The 16,627-nt window shown below is 39.1% G+C and overlaps 1 protein-coding gene across 5 annotated transcripts in view; it reads right to left on the bottom strand.

Moving 5' to 3' along the window:
• Nucleotides 1–369: 369 nt before the first annotated feature.
• The window catches only part of ECD (ecdysoneless cell cycle regulator), a 30,419-nt gene continuing 14,161 nt past the window's right edge, over nt 370–16,627 (bottom strand). For all 5 annotated transcript variants that reach the window (XM_006090261.3, XM_014457134.2, XM_014457135.2 and 2 more), the window contains exons 10-14: nt 6,247–6,353; nt 5,934–6,114; nt 4,493–4,560; nt 2,227–2,441; nt 370–647 (exon numbers count right to left, since the gene is read on the bottom strand). In XM_006090261.3, the coding sequence (XP_006090323.1) occupies nt 417–647; nt 2,227–2,441; nt 4,493–4,560; nt 5,934–6,114; nt 6,247–6,353 (802 nt within the window). In that variant the 3' untranslated portion in view covers nt 370–416. The remainder of the gene's footprint in view (nt 648–2,226; nt 2,442–4,492; nt 4,561–5,933; nt 6,115–6,246; nt 6,354–16,627) is intronic.

The following is a 16,627-nucleotide window of genomic DNA, read 5'->3' as shown; positions in this document are numbered from 1 at the left end:
CTCTTCTTCTGACTTCAAAACCTGTGCGGCCTCCTGGAGATCACAAAGACCCTGGCAGAGAGGGCAACATTTGAGAAGTCAACCTGTGAAACTTGTAATGAGGAAATATATTTTTTTAAATATATATATTTTTTTATTTTACAGAGAGGAAGGGAGAGGGATAGTCAGAACTATCTATGAGAGAGAAACATCGATCAGCTGCCTCCTGCACGCCCCCTACTGGGGATGTGCCCGCAACCAAGGTACATGCCCTTGACCAGAAACCAGGGACTCTTCAGTTCGGGGCTGACTCTCTATCCACTGAGCCAAAGCGGTTAGGGCTGAAGAAATATTTTTTACTAAATGATTAAACTAGAAAGGAGCACACTTCGGTTCAATATTTATTTAAAAGAGAAACGACAGGCTCGATGGGCTGGTTAGTCTTTCGCTGGCTTACTTGTGGGTCTGGGGTCAGTGTTGTCCGGCAGCTGCACCCCCATGCTGTGTAAGAGGTTGGAAGCAGGTCCGGCCAGTCCAGCCTGGGAACTGTACGATTCCAATATGTTTGAAACCAGGTTTAGGTCTACATCCACCGGTGTCATACCAGAGTCTCCTGCAGCAGCATCTTCCTCATCTGAATTGCTATTGGTAGTCTGGGCTAGAGATTCCTTATTCATGGAGGGAAGGAAAATCATGGGATGATATGTCAATAGGCTATGGTAGTTACAATGCAAAGCTAACCAACAATGGAAAACTGAATTCCAAATTACTCTTCTTGATAGAAAGTAAAAACGAAGTCTAATAAACTATGTAATTTAACACATATATTAAAATTTGGTTCCAAAGACTATAATACACTTCTTTCTAGTAAAAGTTTCTACAAATTGAATAACTTTCTTCCCTATTCTGAAATAGCCTAAGGGAGATAACCAGGGTTAAAAACGTACATTTATACGGTGCCTAACAGTTTAAAAAAAAACACATAGAAACAAACATTTTAAAAAAGAATGTAAATTTTTTCCTAAGTAAAAGGAACTAAATTTTCTTTTCTTTTTCCCAATGAAAAAGCAAAGTAAAAACCTGACGCTTCTTGGGGTTGAACCACAAAGACTCTGAATTGTTACTCGAGCCTCTGATTTCACAGCTTGGGGAAAGGATTTGAAAGATGCAGCTTGATCTACTCAAAGTGGTCCATGGACCAGTAGCATGTGCATCGCTTCAGAGCTTGTTAGAAACGTAAGATCTGAGGCCACACCTCAGACATACTTAACCAGAATCTATATTTTAATATGGTTAGGTGGCTCATAGTCACACTACCACTTAAGAAACACTGCTTTAGACAAATCTAATGTATGGTTTCTATTAGGTTCTGGCAATATCAAAAGTGGTAAGATGCAGCTTGATCTACTCAAAGTGGTCCATGGACCAGTAGCATGTGCATCGCTTCAGAGCTTGTTAGAAACGTAAGATCTGAGGCCACACCTCAGACATACTTAACCAGAATCTATATTTTAATATGGTTAGGTGGCTCATAGTCACACTACCACTTAAGAAACACTGCTTTAGACAAATCTAATGTATGGTTTCTATTAGGTTCTGGCAATATCAAAAGTGGTTGTAATTTTAAATGTGGCTTAGATGATCAAAACAAGGGAATAACATTAATTAAGGTCCATTATGGGTCTTACTGTTGTCTCATTTGGTTCCATGACATGAGGATTATTTGTTAATGGACAGTCACAGTGGGTGGCAGAGATGGATTTCAAACACTCATCCGTGAGACACCTCTTTGTCTAGTGTTATAGTGCTGGCGTAATCAGTAGGATTAAAACACGAATGAGAGATGAATTCTACATTTGGCTCTAAATTAGGGAAACTTACAAATCAAATACTATTAAGATTTCAAAAATATTTGGGTATTTAGAGACATTTCTCCTTTTTAAAAAAATCAGTGTAAGCTCTTAGTAGTAGTATCACATACTAATTTCAACACATCACATGACATTATTTTAAATCCTGATAGATAACAAAGTAATATAATTAAGCTTATTTTAGGAAAATAAAGTTAATAATCCATCATCCAACCAGAGTTAGGAAAAATTAGTATTCTTATTTATTTCAAATAAAAAAAATCAAATTTATCACAAAAAAATGATCACAAACAAAAAAACCCACTAAGATAAAATATGTTTTTAGCTATCCTTTGTAATAGACTCAGAAAGGGAAAGAAGTTAAACCCACACATACCATTTGCTTCTGGGTGGCGAAACTTTTGCCAATGCTGGTATGTGCCAGTTCCCGGTCCATCTGGGCCATGTATGACTTGAGATTATCAAGTGTTCCTTTTACAGATGCTTCTTCCCCAGGTTCCTGTGTTTCAAAATCCAAGTCATCATCACTTTCTAAAGATTCAAAGTCTTCCTCATCCTGGTCATCAGAGTCCGATTCAGGAGGCCTTGGTCCTACATCCCAACACAGAAAATGCCACTTGGTAAAAAATTTTGAGTGATTACACCTCCCAAAAGACTTAGACTATTATTTGCAGAAAAGAACCAATATACATAGGCAAACTCCTTCACAAAAATCACTTCCAGAAAAGGGTACTGCTGGCAGATATTTGCAGAAAAGCACACAAGCTGAAATGAAAGATTCAACTCTTTTTTTTTAAAGTGAATTAATTCACTTAAAAATTTAAAAACTATGATATGCATGAATAGATTTTTTTAAAAATATATTTTTATTAATTTCAGAGAGGAAAGGAGAGAGAGAGAAAGAAACATCAATGAGAGAGACTCATTGATCGGCTGCTTCTTGCATGCCCTCTACTGGGGATCAAGCCCACAACCCAGGCATGTGCCCTTGACCAGGAATTGAACTGTGACCTCTTGGTTCACAGGTCAACGCTTACTCAACCAATGAACTACACCAGCTGGGCTGCATAAATACATTTTGATGTGAACATTCAAGCCATACAGAATTAGTGTCTCGGCAGGCTAGGGGCATGCAGACGGGATGCTCAGAATTACTGCCTCACATTTCTCTCTCTTCCTTGAGTTAGGCATCGCTTAACAGTTTGGTGGCTATCCAGACCTTTATGCAGCTCTGTCCTCATCACCAAGCACTTCATAATAGGGTATACAGCTGACCCTTGGACAATGCATAAAACTTCCGACTTCCCAAAAACATTACTAATAGCCTACTGTGGACCAGAAGCCTTACCGATGACACACACAGTTGATTAACATATATTTTGTATGCTATATGTATTATATACTGTATTCTTATGATAAAAAAGGCTAGAGAAAAGAAAGTGTTAAGAAAATCATAAGGCAGAGAAAATACATTTACAGTATTTACGTGTAAGTGGACCCATATGGTTTAGTCCCATGTTGTTCAAGGGTCAACTGTACTATAATTTATTTAACCATTTCCCTTGTGATAGACATTTAGGATATTCCAATTTTTCTGCTACTACAATGCTGCAGTCGTCATCTTAGCACATATATCTTTTTCATAGAGTAAATTCCCGGAATTGAAATTGCTAAGGCAGCCCTAACTGGTTTGGCTCAGTGGATAGAGCATTGGCCTGCGGACTCAAGGGTCCCAGGTTTGATTCCGGCCAAGGGCATGTACCTTGGTTGCAGGCACATACCCAGTAGGGAATGTGCAGGAGGCAGCTGATCGATGTTTCTCTCTCATTGATGTTTCTAACTCTCTATCCCTCTCCCTTCCTCTCTGTAAAAAATCAATAAAATATATTAAAAAAATTGCTAAGGCAAAGGTTATAAACATTCTAGAGTACCAAACCGCCCTGAGGAAAGATGACTTACACTTCGTCCCCTCTTTGAACAGCGCTCATTTCTCTAACCCCTGGGAAAACTGGTTATCATCATTCTTTTAAATTTTTGCCAATACGGTGGGCAAAGAAGTAATCTCTTATTTTTACTGTGTATTTACTTGCATACTAAAAACAGTTAACTATTTTCAAATATTTATTAACTATATTTCTTCTTCAAGGCTATACCTTTTTATATCCATTGTTGATTTCTCTTATTGGGCTATTTGGCTATTATTAGTGTGTAAGTGCAGTAAGTATAAAAGAGAAAAAATAATGTAATATGGGAGCCAAGGTAAACTCCAACACACAGCATTCACTCATTCAACAAATCCTATATAATAAAGAGCTAATATGCGGAACGACCTTTTGGACCACCTTCTGGAACGACTAGTGGGCAGGGCCACAAGGCAGCCGGGGCTGCGATGGGCCGAGCCCCTTGCACGAATTTCGTGCATCTGGCTTCTAGTACTTAAGCAACTACTTCTAAGCAACTACTATGTTAAGCACTGAGCTAAACATCCTCTGCAGAATCATTCAAGACAGCAGGAATTCATTGTTGAAAGCAACTCAAAATTATGAAGAGAAAGCATTGTTTTGTCTTCCGAAAGATCTAATGCTCCACTTCCCTACCCATACTACTTTCAAAATGAAAAAAAACATCACACTGTAACTTACCTAAAATCTTATCAAAATAATTAAGGAAAGAATCTGCATCAAAAGTGATTGGAGTTTCAGAAGGGTCTCTGCAAAATTAAAGGAAAAAAACAATTTATCTAGAACATAACTCTTTGAAACTTCTTCTAAAGTCCCATTCTTAGGAACACTACTAGAGATATAACCTCAAAAGAGGTGCAACAGGAAAACTATAGTTTAAATTTTATTTATTTATTTAAAAAACATATATTTAAATATATTCTTATTGATATTAGAGAGAAAGGGAGAGGTAGAGAGAGAAACAACAATGAGAGAGAATAATTGGTTGGCTGCCTCCTGCACTCCCCCCAGTGGGGATCAAGCCAGCAACCCGCATGTGCATTTGACTGGAATCGAACCTGGGACCCTTTAGTCCGCAGGTCAACACTCTATCCACTGAGCCAAACAGGCTAGGGCTAAAATATATTTTTAGAAATATATATATTTTTTTATTTCAGAGAGGAAGGGAGAGGGAGAGATAGAAACATCAATGATGAGAGGAAATCATTGATCGGCTGCCTCCTGCACACCCCCTACTGGGGATTGAGCCCACAACATGGGCATGTGCCCTGATCGGGAATCAAACTAGTAATCTTCTGGTGCATGGGCTGATGCTCAACCAACTGAGCTACACCAGCTGGGCAGTAGTTTAAATTTTAAAAATCCTTATACTTACTGATCTTGCAGGGCAACAGAAATGGGAAATACTGATAAAATCAAAGTAAAAATTGCACTTTGTTTATGCACATTTAACTTTAAGTTCATTTAAGGATCTACCCACCCTTTTCAAACTCCTGCAAGATATAGCTAACATTAGCCAAAAAAAGTTCTTTAAGAACCAAATCTTTAAAAATTATTAAGAACAAACTTTCCTTTACCCCTGCTGTTTTGAAGAGAGAATATTGAACATAAATTGTAGTCATCTCATGAGCTCCACAGCATCAGCATTGATAAAGATATTTTTGCTGTGCAAGTAACAATCCCATCTATCTTTTTTCCCCATTACTTGCCAAATATAACTTCCCAATTCTTCTATTATTTCCTCCCACTCTTTTGAGTTTGAAGCTTCCAATATGCTTGCAGGTGGGAGATGAGAAGTCTGAGCTTGCTGTGAGCTGGATGTGAGGAGCCCATAAGGTTCTGAGTAAAAGTTGAAAGAGTAAAGTGCACAGTTGCCCTGAACCGCTCTGAGATGGTGGCTTTGAGATCTGTTGAGTGGTCTCTCTAGCTTACTTCAAGGATTGCAAAGGATAAGATCACTAGAAACCTGACTCCAGATAAGTAAGTTATGCTACTAGATACCAAAGCAGGGAAACAAAGCATTACAAACCATTTACTTAAAAAAAAAAGTGTGCACTTGGCAGTGATGGATGACTTCAACATCTTGGTTATGACTATAGGTATATGCTTCAACACAAATTACCGAGGCAGCTCTGCTCCTTTGTGGGTGGAGACTTTGGATATGAAAGCTTTCATGCTCTTTGAGACTTGAGTTAAGTCGTAGTGCTCCTTCTCCTTGGAAATGGGCTCTGGGTCTTTTTTGCCAGCAGCTTCTTGCAGGAGCTGGTCCAGCTGATCTGGTGAGAGATCTAACCACTGGTCATCTGAAAGGAGAAAGCGTGATGCTGCCATACCACGTTCACATGAAAGCTTCTCTCGGGGAAGGACCCTCTGAGACTTAGTGGAATGTTTTAATTTTTTCTAACCCATCTGCTCTCTCCTGGCCCTTCACTTACCATCTTCTGGGGGAAGATTAGCTTCTTCTTTCTTAAGCTCTTCGATATCAAATGGTAATGTCTGTAATAAGGTTAAGATTTCTTCACCTGGGCTCATAGCAAGAGAGCTATAAAAAAAAAAAGTATTTTTTTTATAAGAGCACTCACTCAGAATAATAATCACAAAAGCATAGCATTTTAAAGTTGCAAGGAATTACCTAGTCTAATTTGCTTTTAAAATACAGACCCCACCCTAGCCAGTTTTGCTCAGTGGATAGAGCATCGGCTGGCAGACCAAAGGGTTCCAGGCTCGATTCCGATCAAGGGCATGTACGTTGGTTGCAGGCTCCTCCCTGTCCGGAGCCCTGGTCAAGCACATGCAGGAGGCAACCAATAGATGTGTTTCTCACACATCGATGTTTCTCTCTGTCTTTCCCTCTCTCTTCCACTCTCTCTAAAAGTCAATGGAAAAATATCTTCCAGTGAGGATTAACAAAAAAGATACAGACCTCCTTTTCTCAATAAAATTTACCAAGAACTCTAAAATATAAAAAAGCTCAAAGAAAAACTGCTTTATACAGCAAATAAAACCATCAACAAAATGAAAAGGCAACCTGCTAAGTGGGAGAAAATACTTGTAAAACATATATCTGATACGGGGTTAACATCCAAGATATATACAGAATTCATACAACTCAAAAGTGAAAAAACCCCCAAACAATCCAATTTAAAAAATGAGGGGAATGGGGGACAGCTGTAACACTTCCAACAATAAAGATAAATTTTAAAAAATAAAAAATGGGCAAAGGTAGAAAGAAATAAAACTGTCATTATTTGCAGATGACATGATTATAGAGAAACCTAAATATTCCACCAAAAAACTACTAGAACTGATCAATGAATTCAGTAAAGTAGCAGGATACTAAATAAATATCTAGAAATCAGTTGCATTTTTATTCAACAATAATGAAGTATCAGAAAGGGAAACCAAGAGAACAATCCCATTTACAATTACATCAAAAAAAGAGAAAAGACCTTAGGTATAATTTAACCAAGAATGTAAAAGACGTACACTTGGAAAATTATAAGACACTGAAGAAAGAAACTGAAGAAGATACAAATAAGTGAAACAAATAAGTGTTCATGAATAGGAAGAATTAACATCATTAAAATGTTCATACTACCCAAAGCAATCTATAGATTCAACACAATTCCTAGCAAGTGTATTTCACAGAACTAGAAAAAATATTCCAAAAATTTATATGGAACCATAAAGGAACCCAAATAGCCACAGCAATCTTGAGAAAGAAGAACAAAGTCAGGGGAATCATGCTACGTGATATCAAACTATACTATAGAGGCCATAGTAATCAAAACAGCATGGATGATCCACTGGGCCAAACCAGCTAGGGCCAAACAATGTTTTTAAAAGATTCTCTTACCTAGAAGTTTCCTTGTAAATGTAGCAATTATAAATTAAATTTCCAACATATGAAGTTACAAATTATCTGAGAATTAACCTAATCGTGGATTGAATATATCTTTAGAAGATGAAGACTCTACTTTTCTCTTTTTACATATGCATCTCTCTAATGTAAATGGAAGCATAGCTGTGAAAAACAGATTTGTGAGACTGTTATAACCAAATATATTTCAATTTAAAATATTAGCAACAAGTAATTAGTTTTATATACTTATCTTACATTCCCAAAAGCTGACATTGTGATAATTCTTAAAAATGCTAAATCATAATTAAAATTAGGACAAATTATCTTTTTGAAATAGAGTTAAAGGTTGCTAAGTCTCCTTTAGGACTTATTCTGTCTAATCCTTAACTAAGATATAGGATTTTAAAATTAAATGTGAGAGAAATAATTTTGAAAAAAAAAAACCAGCATGGGTGAAAAAGGTGAAGGGATTAAACAACAAAAAGACCTCACATACACACATACACAAAAACAAAAAACATGCAACAACAAAACTCATAGACAAAGACAACAGTATGGCAATTACCAGAGGGAAAGGGTGTTGGGGGAGGCAGAAGAGGGTAGAGGGAGGCTAAATGGTAATGGAAGGAGACTTGACTTGGGGCTTGAACACACAATACCATATACAGATGCTGTATCATAAAATTTTACCCCTGGAAACGAAATATTTTTATTAACCAACTAGAGGCCCGGTGCACAAAATCTGTGCACGGTAGGGAGTTGTCCCTCAGCCCAGCCTGCACCCTCTCCAATCTGGGACCCCTTGAGGGATGTCCACTTGCCGGTTTAGGCCTGATCCCAGATTGGGCCTAAACCGGCAGGTGGACATCCCTCTCACAATCCTGGACCGCTGGCTCCTAATTGCTCACTTGCCTGCCTGCCTGGTCACCGCACTGCCCCACTCGCCTGCCTACCTGCCTGATTGCTCCCTAACCGCTCCCCTGCCAGTCTGATTGACGCCTAACTGCTCCCCGGCCGGCCCAGTCGCCCCCAACTGCCCTCCCCTGCTGGCCTGATCTCACCCCCAACTGCCCTCCCCTGCCAGCCTGATCGCCCACAACTGCCCTCCCCAGCCGGCATGTGGGCCACCTAGGTTTTTATTAGTATAAATGTTACCCAAATAAATTCAATTAAATTTTTTTTTAAATGGGCAGAGGAACTAAATAGATATTTTTCCAAAGAAGACATACAAATGGCTAACAGGTACATGAAAAGGTGCTTAACATCACTAATCATCAGGGAAATGGAAATTAAGATAAGATATTACCGCATAACTTTTAGAATGGCTTATCAAAAAGACAAGACGTAACAAGTGTTGGTGAGAATGTGGAGAAGAGGGAACCCTTGTGCACATTTGGTGGGAATGTAAATTGGTATAGCCACTACAGAATACAGTATGGGGATTCCTCAAAAATTAAAAACAGAGCTCCCACATGAACCAGCAATTCTACTTCTAGGTATTTATTCAAAGAAAATGAAAATAGAATATTGAAAATATGTCTGCACTCCCATGTTCATTGCTGCATTATTCATAGTAGCCAAGATATGGAAACAACCTAAATGACCATCAACAGATGAATGAATGAAGAAGATGTGATATATATATATGGAATATTACTCAGCCATGAGAGAAAAGGAATCCTGCCATTAGCTACAACATGATGGAACTTGAGGGCATTATGCTAAATGGGATAAACCGGATAAAGAAATACAAATACTGCACGGTATCACCTATATATGGAATCTAAAAAACAAAGTCCAACTCATAGGAACACAGAGTAGAAAAGTGGATGAGGCAAATAGGGAGAAGTTGGCAAGAGGGTAAACTTTTAGCTAGAAGATGACTTTTGGCTTAGGAGCTAATGTAAAACAGGACTACAGTTGATAAGACTGTATTATGTAATTGAAATCTGCTAAAATAACAGAAGTTAAATTTTTTCACCAAATAAATAAATAATTGAGGTGATAGATGTGTTAAATAACTGGTTGGGGGAATCCTTTCATAATGTATACATATATTAAATCACCACAATGTATGCTTCAAAGATCTTACAATTTTGTCAATAAAGCTGGAAAAAGGTCTTGCTTTGGTTGAAATGGAGGCTGGAGACTCAGAGACCTACCTACTCTGTCTTCCCTCTGTCTCTATAAGCTCCATAGAAGATCATTATGAAGCTGCTGATCTAGTATAACACCTTTTTCAATTTGTATTTATGTTATATATGAGGAAAGAAAACCCAGAGGGAAGTATGAACAAAAAGTAATCTAACAGGTATTATATGCTAGACTAGCACTTAAAAGATACATTTTCTTATTCAGTCCTCTAATTACTATCCTCTTTTAAAGATGAGAAAAGCAAAGTCCAGTGAGTTCTACAACTTTTGGGAAGTCATTTCAGCAGTCGCCAACCGGTGGTCTGCGGACCACTGATGGTCCGTGAGGTCCGAAAGGTTGGCGGCCGCTGAAGGTGGCCTGAAATCAAGCCTTCTGACGCTATTTTGTGCTCCTCCTACTAAATACTGATGAGGAAATATGCACTGAGATTGTTTACATGAGTGAGCTATTTTATGACGGTGATGTGACTTGTTATATAAATTCATAGAACCCTGTCTGAACTATTCAGAAAGGAACAAATCAAGTTATATAATGAACTTGCCTTCATTTGATAAATATTTGCATGCCTTGCTAAATCACATTGGTGATAAAAATATTGTCCCTACTCCATATTAGGTAAATATGACTAGGGGAGGAAAAAATTTACAAATAATCATAATAAATGATAAAATATAAAATCATACAGGAATACCACATGCTAGGGAAAGTCATTCACTGAGATGAAAGCAGAGAAGCTAAAAAAAAAGTAAGAGATGCCCAGATGGTTTGGCTCAATGGATAGAGCGTCAGCCTGCGAACCGAAGGGTCCCAGGTTCGATTCCAGCCAAGGGAACATGCCTGGGTTGCGGGCTCAATCCCCAGTTGGGGGCATGCAGGAGGCAGCCAGTCAATGATTCTCTCTCATCATTGACGTTTCTATCTCTCTCCCCCTCTCCCTTCCTCTCTAAAATAAATAAAATATGTATTTTTTTAAAAAGTAAGAGAATGGAAGTAATTGAGTTAGGCCTTAAAGAATGGGGAGGATTTTGACAGGTAAGATAGGTTAGAGAAACTTTAGGCAAGAGAAAAAAAAAGAGCATTTGTATAGAGGCAGAGAAATGAGGAATATGTTCAGAGAGCAAGTGGCATTTGGTTTGGCTTAAGTGTGGAAGATGCGGCTGAACAGATGGATGGACTGAGATGAGAGCACAGTGAGCCTAAAAAGGTTAAGAAGTTTGGGCACAATGAAATAAGCAGTGAGTGATCAATGATGACTTCTTGCTATTTTTCCTTTTAGTTTAAGAGATTTGAATACAAACTAGTACAAAATATAACAAATGTCCATATTCCTACGACTCAGAATTAGAATATTGTTATATTTACTTCTAAATACATGATTATATTTATACATTTAACATGAAAAAAAATCAAATTAGTAACAGGTATATGTACTTTACTTTTTAAAAAATATGTCTTTATTAATTTTTAGAGAGAGAGGAAGGGAGAGGGGAAAGAGAGAAACATTGATTGGCTGCCTCCTGTGCACACCCCAACTGGGGAGCAAACCTGCAATATGGGTATGTGCCCTGACCGGGACTCGAACTTGCAACCTTTCAGTGCACAGAGCCATGCTTTTATCTATTAAAAACATATATAAAGCTAATGTTTCCTGTGATGACTAGCACCACCAGTTCCAATCCACTCTCTGCTCTAACAAGTATCATTCTGGGCCCCTGTGTGTGTTTGTGGGGGTATTTCTATGTTGCATTTGCTGTTTGTTCTCTTTACCTGGAACGTTATTCCCACAAATACCTATATGCCTCATTCCCTCACTTCGCTCAGGTCTCTTCTCATTGGAAGGGCCTCCTTAACCAACCTAGCTAAAATAGCAGCCCATAAGGGAGTTTATCACCACCAAGCCAGCAATGCAAGAAATGCTAAAGGGACTGGTGTAAAAAGAAGAAATAAAAAGCTCAGAAGAAAACAGCCACACAAAAAAAGAAATGGCTACAAACAAGTACCTTTCAATAATAACTTTAAATGTAAACGGACTAAATGCTCCAACCAAAAGACATCGAGTGGCTGAATGGATAAAAAATCATGACCCATACATTTGCTGTCTACAAGAGACCCACCTCATTAGAAGGGACTCACACAGACTGAAAGTGAAGGGATGGAAAAATATCTTTCAGGCAAATGGAAAGGAAAAGAAAGCTGGTGTAGCAATACTTATATCGGACAAAATAGACCTCAAAGTGAAGGCCATAACAAGAGATAAGGAAGGCCACTTCATAATATTAAAGGGATCAATACAACAAGAAGATATAACCCTGGTAAACATATATGCACCCAATGCAGGAGCACCCAAATACATAAAAAAAACTCCTGGAAGATATCAAAGAAGAGATCGACAACAATACAATCATAGTAGGGGACTTTAATACACCATTGACATCACTGGATAAATCCTCTAGACAAACAATCAGCAAAGAAACAGCAATCCTAAATGACTCACTAGATCAGATGGACTTAATTGACATCTTCAGAACACTTCACCCCAAGGCCACGGAATATACATTCCACTCAGATGCTCATGGGACAGATTCAAAAATAGACCACATATTGGGCCACAAGCAAAGTCTCCCCAAATTCAAGAAGATTGAAATCATACCAAGCATCTTCTCAGACCACAAGGGCATAATATTAGAAATAAACTACAATAAAAACAACCCAAAATACTCAAACACTTGGAAGCTGAATAGCATGTTATTAAATATTGATTGGGTTACCAATGAGATCAAAGAAGAAATTAAAAACATCCTGGAAACTAATGACAATGAAAACACAACAATCCAAAACCTATGGGACACAATGAAAGCAGTCCTGAGAGGGAAGTTTATAGCTCTACAGGCCTATCTCAAAAAACAAGAAAAAATGGTAGTAAATCATCTAACTCTACAACTCAAAGAATTAGAAAGAGAGCAACAAGAAAACCCCAGAGTGAGCAGAAGGAAGGAGATAAAATAGCAGCCCATTTCTCTCTCCCATAGACAGCTTTTTCTTCAAAGCACTTATCACCATCTAATATCATGCAGTGGTGAACCATCCTTCTCCTACGCTAGTATGTAAGCTCTATAAGGGCAGGCAGACTTTGGGTTTATTGGATTCCCCAGTGTCCGGAATAGCATCTAGCACATAGGAGATACCCAAATGTATTTGTTGAATAAATGAATATATATGTGGTTTTCAATGGGGGACAATTTTGTGCCCCAGGGGACATCTGACCATGTGTGGTGACACTTTCAGTTGCCACAACTGGGGGTGGAGGGAATCCGATTGGCATTTACTGGGTAGAGGCCAAGGATGCTCCTAAACATCCTATGATGCACAGGAGAGTCACCCACAACAAAGAATTATCAGGTCCAAAATGTAAATAGTGCTGAGATTGTGAAATCCTGAATTAGATTTATGTGTATTTAGCTCATTTCTAAATAAAGACATTGTAATTCATGTATCTATTATTGATAGACACTTAGATTGTGTGTAATTTTTCACTATCACAATCTCAAATACTTTTTTAGGAGAGGAGATTTATCTCAAACAGATTTTCCTGGCTCTAATAGTTGAATTGAAAGAGAAAGTAACTAGAAATTGAGAAACACATAGATATTGTCATAGCTCAAGGAATAAATAATTAGTGTAGCTGGGCAGTAAGAAAGAGGAATGCAAACACAAGATAGTTAACAGAAACCAAGATGGCGACATAGGTTAACGCCGGAGTTTGCTGCCTCGAACAACCACTTCAAAAATACAACTAAAAGACTGAACGGACATCATCCAGAACCACAGGAAGGCTGGCTGAATGGAAGTTCTAAAACTAGGAGGAACCGAGAATCAGAGGAGGCGCAGTGCTGAAGTAAAATACTAAGGTGCGGAGTGCGCGCGGCATGGGCTGGTGGCTGAGGGCGAGGTTGTCTGTTTCAATCAGGAGGGAGCCTCAGACTCAGAGCTCCAGATCCGGGCGAGTCTCTAGGGACCCAGACTCCAACGGGAGAAGCGGGACTGTCTGGCTTCAGTCCCTCCGAGGTTTGCAGCGGTTGCTGGGACAGAGAGGCAGAGCCCCTGGGGACAGACTGAGAGCAGCCATAACTGCTCCCTCCTCCGCCCTGTTGATCCCGTGGGACCCGCCCCGCCCAAGCCCTGCACAGAGCCATTTGCCGGATAGCCTCAGGCAAAGGCTAGATTAGCACCTCCCTAGAGGACACAAGTTCTTCCACTGCAAACACAGCTGATTATCACAGCCAGTAGGCCTGGAGGTCAAATCCCTCTAGTATTAACTATAACAATCAAGGCTTAACTACAACAAGACTGTGCACAAAGACCACTAGGGGGTGTACCAAGAAAGCGTAAAAAATGCGGAGACAAAGAAACAGGACAAAACTATCAAGGGAGGATATTGAGTTCAGAACCACACTTTTGAGGTCTCTCAAGAGGCTTCTAGAGTCTGTCGATAAACTTGATGAGATGTACAGGAAATCTAATGAGACCCTCGATGGTGTGATAAAGGACCATCTAGAAAGTAAGCATACACTGACTGAAATAAAGAATATTATACAGACTCCCAACAGCAGATCAGAGGAGCGCAAGAATCAAGTCAAAGATTTGAAATGGGAAGAAGCGAGAAACACCCAACCGGAAAAGCAAAATGAAAAAAGAACCCAAAAATACGAAGATAGTGTAAGGAGCCTCTGGGACAGCTTCAAACGTACCAACATCCGAATTATAGGGGTGCCAGAAGATGAGAGAGAGCAAGATATTGAAAACCTATTTGAAGAAATAATGACAGAAAACTTCCCCTACCTGGTGAAAGAAATAGACTTCCAAGTCCAGGAAGCGCATAGACCCCAAACAAAAGGAATCCAAAGAGGACCACACCAAGACACATCATAATTAAAATGCCAAGAGCAAAAGACAAAGAGAGAATCCTAAAAGCAGCAAGAGAAAGACAGTCAGTTACCTACAAGGGAGTACCCATACGACTGTCAGCTGATTTCTCAACAGAAACTTTGCAGGCCAGAAGGGAGTGGCAAGAAATATTCAAAGTGATGAATAGCAAGAACCTACAACCAAGATTACTTTATCCAGCAAAGCTATCATTCAGAATTGAAGGTCAGATAAAGAGCTTCACAGATAAGGAAAAGCTAAAGGAGTTCATCACCACCAAACCAGTATTATATGAAATGCTGAAAGGTATCCTTTAAGAAGAGGAAGAAGAAGAAAAAGGTAAAGATACAAATTATGAACAACAAATATGCATCTATCAACAAATGAATCTAAGAATCAAGTGAATAAATAACCTGATGTACAGAATGAACTGGTGATTATAATAGAATCAGGGACATAGAAAGGGAATGGACTGACTATTCTTGGGGGGAAAAGGGGTGTGGGAGATGCGGGAAGAGACTGGACAAAAATCGTGCACCTATGGATGAGGACAGTGGGTGGGGAGTGAGGGCGGAGGGTAGGGTGGGAGCTGGAAGGAGGGGAGTTATGGGGGGAAAAAAGAGGAACAAATGTAATAATCTGAACAATAAAGATTTAATAAAAAAATAAAAAATAAAAAAAATTAAAAAAAAAAAGATAGTTAACAGGCTCTGGGGTCTCAGATTCAAGGACAGCCCAGAGATCTGGATGATAGGAGAATGGGCGTCCTATTAAAAGACAGTGGGGCCTGACCAGTGTGGCTCAGTGGTTGAGCGTCAACCCATGAATGGGAGGTCATGGTTCGATTCCCGGTCAGGGCACATGCTTGGGCTGCCAGCTCAATCCCCAGTAGGTGGCATGCAGGAGGCAGCCGATTGATGGTTCTCTCTCATCACTGATGTTTCTCTCTCTCTCTCCCTCTCCTTTCCTGTCTCTGAAATCAATTAAAAAAAAAATTTAAAAAAGACAGTGGGAGGTAGTCTATGATATTAATTCAGCTATTTAAAAAATTTCAGCTATTCAAAAAATTGGAAATTCAAGAATAGGTCTGGAGGGAGATGTGAGGTTGGTTTTAAACTGTTTAGAAATTATCTGGTTGAGGAAATGAAGGTCTCTCCTGCAACATAATTGAAATTTTAGATGTTTAAGCTACATGCAATTTTTTGCCAACAGTAAAAATGTTGAGCTTTGATTTGGAAGCTGCCTGCTTCATCCTCTGTTTTATTTTTTAAGAATATATTTTTTAAAAAAGAATACATTTTCATTGATTTTTTACAGAGAGGAAGGGAGAGGACAGAGAGTCAGAAACATCAATGAGAAACACCAATCAGCTGCCTCCTGCATGCCCCCTACTGGGGATAGAGCCTGCAACCAAGGTACATGCCCTTGACCAGAATCGAACCTGGAACCCTTCGTTCCGCAGGCCGATGTTCTATCCACTAAGCCAAACCAGTCAGGGATTCATCCTGTGTTTTAGACCTTCCTAAAATAGCTAACCACAGCCCAGAACTCCCACAGGAATTAAGCAAATGGCTGGATACCAAATTGTCTGAGTGTGAGTCTTAGGTCTGTCACTAACTAGCTCTGTGTGACCTTTGGCAAATTATTTAATCTCTCTTGGCCTCAGCTTCTCAGCTGTAAATAGGGAACAATAACAATCATACTTATTTCATAGGGTTGTTAGGGGGAATTAAATGAGTTTAAAGTGGCCTATGCTTTGTAAGTACTGAATACATGTTAGCTATTATCTGATGATGATGGTAATAGCAATCAGTGCCAAGGATCAAATGCACAACACCTCCTCTCTCCAAGCCCCAACCCCTTCAGTAATCATGATC

The sequence above is a fragment of the Myotis lucifugus genome, unplaced genomic scaffold (genome assembly GCF_000147115.1).
Source record: "Myotis lucifugus unplaced genomic scaffold, Myoluc2.0 scaffold_69, whole genome shotgun sequence".
In the NCBI taxonomy this organism is placed as follows: Eukaryota; Metazoa; Chordata; class Mammalia; order Chiroptera; family Vespertilionidae; genus Myotis; species Myotis lucifugus.
Note: the sequence above shows the minus strand (reverse complement) of the source record. Positions and strands in the feature narration are given on the sequence as shown.